The following is a 10,861-nucleotide window of genomic DNA, read 5'->3' as shown; positions in this document are numbered from 1 at the left end:
TCAATTGGATTTAAGTCAGGACTCTGGCTGGGCCACTGCAAAACATTAATGTTTTTGTCTGCTAAGCATTTCTTCACCACTTTTACTGTGTGTTCTGGTGCCCAAGGCCAAGTTTCTCTGCAGACTGCCTGATGTTGCTGTTGAGAATTTGTATGTATTGCTCCTTTTTCATGGTGCTGTTTACTGTGATTAGGTTCCCTGGTCCACCGGCTGAAAAACACCCCCAAAACATAGGTTCCCACCACCATGTTTGACAGTGGGGATGGTGTTCTTAAGGTTGAAGGATTCTCCTTTTTTACGCCAAATGAAGGCTACATCATTGTGGCCAAACAATTATATTTTTGTTTCATCTGACCATAAAACAGAAGACCAGAAGTCTTCTTCTTTGTCAAGATGAGCATTTGCAAAGGCCAAGCGGGCTTTTGTGTGCCTTATCTGGAGAAGTGGTGTCCTCCTTGGTCTGTGTCCGTGGAACCCAGCAGTGTGCAGTGTCTGTTGGACTGTCTGCCTTGAGATGTTGCCACCAGCAGAGCCCAGATTCATCAGGATGGCCTTGGTGGTGATCCTTGGATTCTTTTTTTACCTCTCTCACTATCCTCCTGGCCAGCACATGTGTTACTTTTGGCTTCCGACCATGTCCTCTGAGATTTTTCACAGTGCGGAACATCTTGTATTTTTTAATAATACTTTGCACCGTAGCCACTGGAACTTCAAAACATTTAGATATGGTCTTATAGCCCTTTCCTGACTTGTGAGCAGCCACAATGCGCATCCGCAGGTTCTCAGTGAGCTCCTTTGTCTTAGCCATGACTGTTCACAAACCAACAGCAGAGAGCTTCTATTTTTCACCTGTTGAGTTGATTAAAACAGCTGTTCCCAATTAATCAGGGTAATTAGGATGATTTAGAACAGCTTGGACTATTCGGAATGGTATAGAACTTTGGATTTTCCCATAATGTGACAGTTTAGAAAGGGTATGAATAATTTTGGACATGCCACTTTTTGTAAATGTAAATAAAAGCTGAGAATTTTTTTTTTCCACAATGATGCCTCATGTACATCGTCTTATTATCTTTTGGGAGAAGCCTGTGTCATTTCCAGTCCAAAAAAAAAAAAAAAACTTGCTGACTGAATAAAAGTAACTTTAAGTCAGAATTTGCTAGGGGTATGAATAGTTTCGGACTTGACTGTATACACACACACACACACACACACACACACACATATATATATATATATATATATATATATATATATATATATATATATATATATATATAACGTTTTATATACTGTTGGAAACAGTTAATTAATGTTGCAGAACAGAATTTATTCAAAATATAAATCTTTTCACTTTTTATCAATTTAAAAAAAAAAAAGAAAGAATAAAAATGTACTGACCCAAAACCTTTGCACAGTAGTGTATCTTTTTATCTTTTCATTGATCAAAGAATCCTTACAAAATTATCACAGGTCCCAAAAAAGTAATAAGCAGCACAACTATTTTCAACATTGATAATAAATCAGCATATGAGAATGGTTTCTGAAGGATCATGTGGCACTGAAGACTGGAGTAATGGTGCTGAAAATTTACCTTTGTATCACAGGAATAAATTAAATTTTAAAATATATTCACATAGAAAACACTACTTTTAAATTGAAAGAATATTTCACAATATTACAGGATTTTTGATCAAATAAATGCAGCCTTGATGAGCATAAAAACGTCTTTAAAAACTATTAAAAAACTTACTGATTCAAAACTTTTGAGTGGCAGTGTGTGTGTGTATATATATAAAAAAGGAACAAAATAAAGTTCAGTTATAATAATAATTGGAATATGTAATATAAAATACAACATAAAAAATCTCAGCAAGGCAATAATGAGGACTAAACTGATAATTATCATCAAAGTGCATAGTTTTAGTACATGGTTATGCATTACCAGGTTTGTAATTTACAATTTCCTGTCTAGTAAAATTGTCAAACCCCAATGTTTTAAAATAGGTTAGAGGTCACCACCTAGTGGTGGCTTGTGGTGTAGCAAATACACATTATTATTTTAAGTTATTACTGCATCCTTCCTCCAGACACTGACAGTCATTTCTACTAGTCAAAACAAGCGCATCTTTGCCTTTTTTACTGTTTAAATCTTTCTCAATGGCTGTATTTCTCTCAACTAATAATTCTGAACCAGTTTTTGTTGTTTTAAAAGTGAAAGTAATCTCATTTATTCCTCAGGAATGCAATAATCATTTGTTATAAAGCAAAGCAGGACAGATTTAAAGTGTTTTTAAGATCATATGTTAAACATAATACATGTTTGCACAAAACAGGAGTACTTTTTGGTCCTTGTCACTATTGTGCTGATGATGCAAGAATAGGTTTTTGCTCTAACCATTGACTTGACATGTGGTTTCTGAATGATACTTGCAAAGGCAAAATTCTAACTGTCAAATTTAACTTGTTGAATTGCATTGTAAGTGTAAGTAATGGTTGACTTGGTAATTCATGACTGAAACCTGGTCAGTCATAAAAAAAGTCTTTTACAAAAGTTGACGTAGCCTTGACCTTGATCCCTTTTAACTCTCTTAATGCACTTTGATTGCTTGTTTTTGCTTTACATTAACATTCTATACGTTTGACTCATGCAACTTATTTCATTAATAGTTTGCCTGCACATATGCAAATACATTTTTGCACAATTTTTTTTTTGCTGACCTCATGAGCTCAAAAACTGCTTGTGGCCATTTTTTCATGTGCATGTTAGCACCTTCTTTGTGAAGAGTGTCACCAGTCTCATGTAAGAGAATATTGGTGTGAAAGTCAAACCAGCAACTTCCTTTTGCATGGCAGGAGTGTCCTCCCAAAAGCTGGTGCTGTATATAAACTCTATTCTATATAGTTGACTTGCATAACGCATAGAGAAGTACTTTTTGTGAAAAGGTAAGCATCAAATGTTTATGATTTCTAAAAATAAATAAATTAATAAAATAAAAATAGATCACTTTTAAAATCAAATCAAAGCATCAGTAATCATATTATCTAAAAGTCTCACAAGGTTGCTTTCTACCAAATAGTAAATCCATTTTTACATTAAAAATACATATTTTAATATAATACTTTATTATATTTAAACTGTTTTTATTTTGTAATGTATATAGATAATTAATATAAAGTCTAATGATGTTTTTTTACTCTTACCCATAGATGCTTTCCTTATGCGTTCAAGTGTTTGCCATCCTGGTTGTTTGTGCAGCCAACACTGGACACAGAGATATTACAGTAAGCAGTGATTTTGTTAATATAATATTGTTATAAACGAACAAGAGCAACATTTTATAATATTATTACATTATAACTGCAGTTGTAGTAACTGTGCAAATAACTTAGCTCATGTTTTTTCTTCCAGTATACATTTAGAGCTTGGAATATGGTTGACCAGCCTTTACAGGAGCAACTTGCTGCTGTTTATAAGGTAGTGGTGAATTAAAAATGCTTTGACATTTCATAGACATTTCAATTTCTAATGGGAGAGTTGTATGAGCAATGCATTTTTTTGTTTCTCTGTATTTATTTAGGAGATGGAAAGCTTGAAACATGAACAAGCAGTAATGAAACAAAAGCAAGAAGCCTTCAGCCAGGTAAAATTAAAGCTGATCATTTTTTTTTTTTGATGGTTTGAAAAGAAAGAATTTCTTTATTATTTAATTAAAGAAAGGGTTTTATAACCTGATCCAGACCTATTAAATCATATTGGACATAGAAATAGATTTAAGCATGCTGTTGTTAAAAAATAAATACGCTTTTGAACAGTAAGATTTTTTAAACATTTTTTAATGTCTTTTCCGCTCACCAAGCCTGCATTTATTTGATCCAAAGATCAACAAAAACGGTAAAATTCTGAAATATTTTTACTACTTAAAATAACTGTTTTCTTTTTGAATGTATTTTAAAATGTAATTTATTGTTGTGATAAAAGCTACATTTTCAGCATCAATACTCCAGTCTTCATCATTCTAATATGCCGATTTGCTGTTCAAGAAACATTTATTATTATTATTACTATTATCAATATTTAAACAGTTCAGTTTCAGGATTCTTTGATGAATAGAAAGATCCAATTTTCAGCATTTATCTTAAATGTATCTTTTGTAACATTATACACTATACTATTCAAAGGCACGGAGTCAGTATAATTTTTTTTTCTGGGAAATAAATTATAGAAATTAATACTTGTATTTAACAAGGATGCTTTCTATTTCAGATAAATGCTGTTCTTCTGAACTTCTATTCATCACAGAAAACTGAAAAAATTCTACGCAGCTGTTTTCAACATTATAATAATAGTAATAATAAATGTCTTTTGAGCAGTAAATCAGAATATTAGAATGATTTCAAAAAGGTCATGTGACTGGAGTAATGATGCTAAAAATTCAGCTTTGAATTCACAGGAATAAATTGCATTTTCATATATATTTAAATAAAAACAGTTATTTTAAATAGTAAAAATTGTACTGTTTTTGCTTTACTTTGGATCAAATAAATGAACTGTGTATATAATGCATATATATGCAGATTTATTGTGCTACTACATACATCCCAATGTCAAAATATGACCTAATCTAACTAAATGTATCCTACTATTTTCTCCAGAAACTAATATAAATGTTTTGTTGTAGGCATTACCATACTGTTCACAGAAGCCTATTGATACAGATGTGGAAATGAATTTAACATCACTACAAACAGGTAAAAAACAAGTAAAAAAAGAAATTCTGTAACACTTTACAATAAGGTGTCATTTGTAAACATTAGTTAATGTATTAACTAACATGAACAACACATTTATTACACTATTTATTAATCTTTGTGAATGTTAGTTAAGAATAATACAGTCATGCATTGTTTGTTCATGTTAGTTCACAGTGCATTGACTGATGCTAACAAACACAACTTGTGATTTTAATCATGCATTAAATGAGAAAATTAACATTAACTAAGATTAATAAATTCTGTACAAGTATTGTAAAGTGTTACCGAAAATTCCTGATTATTTATTTATTCATACTATCCAGTTTTTATTTTTCAAAAAAGGTCTGTTTATGTCTGTCTTTAATAGGCAGCAGTCATTTGCTGTATACGCTCACCCAGGATGGAGATGGCGATGAAGATGAAGGCTCTGGTGAGGATGACAGTGACAAATCCCTCGACCCCTGCAATCACTATACCGCGTTGGACCAAGCCTGGAGAGCCACAAACTTCACCACCAAGAAAGTTGCTTGTGACCGCCATGTCCAGTGGAAGGGCTGGTACCGTCTCTTCTACCGTGGGAAACCTATCCAAATGCCCGGGAGATGTGTGAAGAAAGAATCGTGTGGCACGCACGCTCCACTGTGGCTCGTCGGCGGTCATCCCCGGATACGAGATGGGGTGGTCACCCGCAAGGTGTGTGGAAACTGGAAAAACAACTGCTGTTTGTTCAAATCTCCTCCTATTCAAGTGAAAGCATGCAGAGGAAACTACTATGTCTACAAGTTTGTCAAACCGGTAGCTTGCCATTTGGCATATTGTGCAGGTAAGATATGATTAACATGGATTTTCAGAGAAATCTGAGGTATTTATATATAAACTATTGACTGTTGTACACCATCCTTTCAGATATTAACACACTTGTGTGTGGAAAGTGCAAAAAATCTGAATCTTGCATCAGCAGAGACCAAATCACCTATATGTGTAAGAAAAACAAAAGGAGAGGTGAGTCTCTTTATCAATATTCAAATATCCAAACAATCAAATTTAGTTCTTATTATCACAATTATACTTTTTAAGGTAAATAATGCTGGATTTTCTTTCCTTGTGCTCTGTAGTGAAAGCAAACGTCCATTTTTTTGTCACCTACCCGGCCAGCATCTCTGGGAAAGTGAACAGGATTATGTACAGGAAAGTGTTTGTGAATCAAGGCGGGGCTTTCAACACTCGCACTGGGATTTTCAGAGCTCCAGTCTCCGGCGTCTATCAGTTCTTCTTCTCTACGCAGACTGGGGGGAGTGGGTCAACTGATCTATGGCTGGTTGTAAATAATTACTGGGTGGCTGTGTCCCATAGCAATGTTCAGGGCTCCAGCTCGGTTGGGAATCTCTCTACATACATGACGACTCTGCGCAAGGGTGCTACGGTTTATGTGACCCACAACCGTGGCCGCTCTTGGGCCACTAGTGCATCCAACACCATCGTTTTTGGGGGTTCATTGCTTATGGTCAGAAAAATCTAAGAGAATGTAAACGCCATCTTTGACATAATTATGAACATTTATAGTTTAATTAGAGGTCAGTTTAATAGTACCAACTAGTCGGTTTGACTTAAATTATATATACAATGGTAAAATGATCTGCTAGTTTTGTTTATTCATTGCTTTACCTGTTTTAAAACATGTGACTTGCTGAGATACATTTTGAAATGCAGATACCTTTAATATTTTTCTTAAGTGCTTTTTTTCTAAGAAATTACTTTGCCATAAAACCTCTGAATTTAAAGACTAAACAACAGCTTTTTTGTCATTATTGTGTATATATATATATATATATATATATAATATAATATAAATGTCTTAATATTAATATTGTAAAACAACATTTAAAAAAAAACATCTCTTGCTAAAACATAACTTAGTTTTAAAACTTTTCAAAAATCATTTTTATTCTGCATTACAAGTAATATCAGTCAAAGTGCCGTTGTGTTGTTTTAATTAAACAATAATAACAAAAAATACTGCTAACTATTTTTGCAAATTAACTCTTCATATATGGGTAAAATATGGACAAACTCAGTGACCAAAAAAAATTAAATATGTTTAAAAATTATTTATGGCTGGCTTAAAATTAACCCAAAATATGTTGTACATTAAAAAATCTGACACATAAAGGCATCAGCTTTAAAAAATGTTTATTATTTAATTATTTAACTTACTAATAAATGTTCCTTTAAAATGTTAATTTCCAAACTATTCTTGGTTCATTTTAAGCAGGAAATATAGTACATTTTAAGCAGTAGTTCTGTTAAATAATTACTTAAAAAATGATATTTTAAAGTAATATTGTTAAACATGAATATATATATATATATATATATATATATATATATATATATATATATATAAAATTAAAAAAATATTTAGATTTAAATATAATTGTAAAACAATAAAAGCAGTAATATAATATATGAGACCCTGGACCACAAAACCAGCCATAGGGTCAATTTTCTGAATAAATAAGCTATTTTTGTATGGTTTAGGATAGAACAATATTTGGTCGAGATATAACTATTTGAAAATCTGGAATCTGAGGGTGCAAAAAAATCTAAATATTGAGAAAATCGCCTTTAAAGTTGTCCAAATTAAAGTTCTTAATAATAGTCAAAAATTAAGTTTGGATACATTTATGGCAGGAAATTTACAAAATATCTTCATGGATCATGATCTTTACTTAAAGTCCTAATGAATTTTGAATTTTGAAAAATGTAATGCAATGTATGGGACAAATACACCCGTACTACTTATGACTGGTTTTGTGATCCTGGGTCACATATAATATTTTTATTTTATTGAAATATAAATATTTTATTATAAAATGTTTTTGTAAATATTGTTTACTTTTACAGCATTATTACTGTTACTGTGGTAGATAACTATGGCAAATTATGCACCTTTTAGTAGTATTATTGTCCCAGTCTCCTAGAGACACAGGTGGGGGCAGCAGAGTCATCCCATTGTGTTTAATCAGGCAGGATGTCACTTGGCCACAGATAGCGGCACAAAGCAACCTGAAGCCATCTTCAGTCCTCATTAAACTTAAACACCTTGTGTCTTGAGGTCACTACAGACACGTTGACAGCACATGCCCAGCCAAAAATCATATAAGAAAGCAAATAAATGTGTATTATTAATGTTTTAGCAGGACAAAAAATCAACCACTATTGTGTGTACATGTGAGCATCTTTAAATGTGGTTTAAGTTAGTATTTGTTGTAATTAACAGGGTTCAACGCTAAGGATTTTTTCTACTGGTGGTTCAGATTTTTACTTGCCCTGCCAAAATTTTGACTGGCCCAACCAAAAAAAGAAAAGAAAAAAAAAGTTAATAGTTATTTCTTAGCCACATTTTAATTAATGTGTCAAAAGCCAAATATAACTGTATATTTCCTTAAATACAATCGACAATTTAAAAAATGTTTTAATTGCGATGTAACTAAATTTATGTATTTATGTCCAGGTTGATGGTCCCAGATCAGCATAATTAAACAATATTAGTAAATAGAGTGTTATTAAGCAGAATTTATGTTAAAAGTTTTGTTTTTACGGTGGTCGTCCATGAATTTTTTTTTACCTTTGTTTTTACCTTTTCATATGTTTAATTAGGCTCAGAGGTGCCATGAATGCAAATAAATTCATAAATTCATGTTTTAAAATTTTGAATACAGAGATCTGCCAGCAGGTGGCGGCAAGAGACTGATTTAATTACTGAATCATATCATTCATTTGATTCGTTCGAACGGATGGTTCATTCGGGAATAATCAAGTGACTCTTAATGAATGGGAAATTGAATCATTTCACTAGATTCGTTTAAAAACGCACGTTCATTCATAAACGAAACACCGCTGTGTTTGAATGGAGATGCGCAGCGGCTCAGCTGTGACTTGTTTCAGATTACTTTTAACGGCGAAACAGAGCAAAATCAGGCAATATAGTCAGACAATGTAAGTCACTTAATAATAACTTCTTGTTTATTTAACTGTTGTATTAAATCAGTACCTCATTTACAAACTCAAAAATTATTCAAAGTTGTCACTCATCTTAGTTTGCGATATCACAAAGATCTATTATAATCAACGGCGCTCTCTATAACTTACTGCACAATCAGTCTCTTATTTACACTCTCTCTACACTTTGTTTATGAAAGGATTCGTGAGATATGTCTGTAATACATTACTCAACGTTGCAAAAACGTGTAGAAACCTTTGAAGCTACCCTGAACGCAAACACAAATATGCTGATGGGGTCAGTCGCACATGGTGCTCCTAAATATTTTTTTTCACAGTCGCACGTAAGTTAGTAATTTTTAGTCGCAAATGCGAGTTAGAAACAGATGTTATGAAAAAAACAGTGCTTACAGTGCTTACAACATCCAATCAGATAAGAGGAACCGAAAAGCAATACGGTGTTCACGACATCACAGAGAAGGTAGCATTTAAAGGCTTAAAAACACAAGTGCTGCGTCCCAATTCGCATACTATCCGTCCTAAATAGTAAGTTATTCGAAAATAGAACTAGTATGTCCCAAATCGTAGTATGTTTAAAAAAAGTATTCCAAAGATTCCCGGATATTGCCCACAACACATTGCGCGGTGAACAAGGATTCGATTAGAACTACAAACACGCATAAAAAGTGTTAAAAAAAACTACAAATATGGCGGATATGCGCGACCAACGGACAGGTAGAGAAAGGGGTTTTAGTGATAAATAATCAGTGTGTAACCTGATAAAAAATATATTTTTTAATGTTACCCGTGTTATATTTCATGTGCAGCAACATTATGAACTTTTATAATGAAAGTGCCTTCATTTCTCTCTAATACGGTAGGAAATTAAATTAAACAAATGTATATAAATATTAACTGTGATGATTGACAGGGCAGTTTAAACAGTGACAGGATTCAGGTAACTAAGCAACAGAGCGTCCGTTAAAGAAGCAGTTATGACGAAGTAGTACGTCCCAAAGCTTGCCTACTATTCTGCTGCTACATACTCAAAAGTATGTACTTTTTCTTCACAAAAAGAGTACATACTTTTAGTGCTGGGTTTCTCAACTCTGGCCCTCAAGGTCCACTTTCCTGCAGAGTTTAGCTTCAACCCTAATCAAACACAGCTGAACAAGCTAATCAAGGCCTTCAGGATCACAAGAAAGTTACAGGCAGGTGAGTTTGATCAAGGTTAGAGCTAAACTCTGCAGGAAAGTGGACCTCGAGGGCCAGAGTTGAAAACCCCTGTTTTAGTGCGTAGTATAAGTAGGCGAATTGGGACGCAGCAAAGCTGTTTCTCGATTCTAAGACTGTATTTGCACGAATTTGACAAACAGTCGCAGGCAAATTGTCCCGAGCGTCTCGCATGCTGGCCCCGGGCCATCGGACAGTCTTTATTGTCGAGCCCTGATTAAGTAAGTAGGCTATTGTGCAGAGCTACCCTGTGACAGTTCACTCAAATGAGATTTTATCCATTTCCTTATATGGCCAGAGGACAGACGGACATTCCAGGGATATCCAGAAACTCACTGATGATGACTAATAGTTGACTAAAAAGAATGCCAACTATGTACAATTCGAATGAGACTATCCCATTCAAATTGCTGATAATTATAATGTTACCCATGGCAAATAATTTTAACATTTACTACTTTTTAGACTAGTATTGTATGTTGCAAAAACATATTTTAAAATAATGAGTATACAAAGAGTGACATGTTATTTCCTCTAATTATTTCCTCACGTTTTCGCCATTTAATTCTATCGTAATGTGAGATTAAACGATCAGTTTTTCACTTCTGTCTACTAGTTTGAATTAGATTGTTGCAAGTTTTGGATTATGTAATAGCCTAAAAATAACAATAGCCTAAAAGTAACAAGTTTATAGGTTTAAGTAACAGATGTGAATACAGTTTGCTATAGTCACCCCGACACTAAATCTACATTTGTAATGTAATAGTTGATGTTTAGAGGTAGGCGCGAACGGTTTAGCTCTCGCCCGAGAGGGGAGGGGCTTACGCGAGACTGGCAGGATACCGAAGCCACAGTGTGTGTTTAGGCGAGA

At 33.5% G+C, this 10,861-nt stretch overlaps 1 protein-coding gene across 1 annotated transcript; it reads left to right on the top strand.

Moving 5' to 3' along the window:
- The first annotated feature begins 3,419 nt into the window (after positions 1–3,419).
- LOC141297282 (uncharacterized) lies at positions 3,420–6,420 on the top strand. Its single transcript, XM_073827687.1, has 6 exons — positions 3,420–3,478; positions 3,582–3,644; positions 4,683–4,752; positions 5,123–5,578; positions 5,662–5,757; positions 5,871–6,420. The coding sequence occupies exons 1-6, from the start codon at positions 3,434–3,436 to the stop codon at positions 6,272–6,274; spliced, it is 1,134 nt and encodes a 377-aa protein (XP_073683788.1). The 5' UTR covers positions 3,420–3,433; the 3' UTR covers positions 6,275–6,420.
- Positions 6,421–10,861: the final 4,441 nt, after the last annotated feature.

This window comes from Garra rufa, chromosome 22 (genome assembly GCF_049309525.1).
Source record: "Garra rufa chromosome 22, GarRuf1.0, whole genome shotgun sequence".
NCBI lineage: Eukaryota > Metazoa > Chordata > Actinopteri > Cypriniformes > Cyprinidae > Garra > Garra rufa.
This window is presented reverse-complemented; position numbering and strand designations above follow the sequence as displayed.

Bases quoted from the DNA above. Each gene is read 5' to 3' on its own strand.
- LOC141297282 (XM_073827687.1), top strand. From the start codon at position 3,434: ATGGTTGACCAGCCTTTACAGGAGCAACTTGCTGCTGTTTATAAG. The intron at 3,645-4,682 runs GTAAAATTAAAG...GTTTTGTTGTAG, and splicing joins AGCAAGAAGCCTTCAGCCAG to GCATTACCATACTGTTCACA. The intron at 4,753-5,122 runs GTAAAAAACAAG...TGTCTTTAATAG, and splicing joins TTTAACATCACTACAAACAG to GCAGCAGTCATTTGCTGTAT.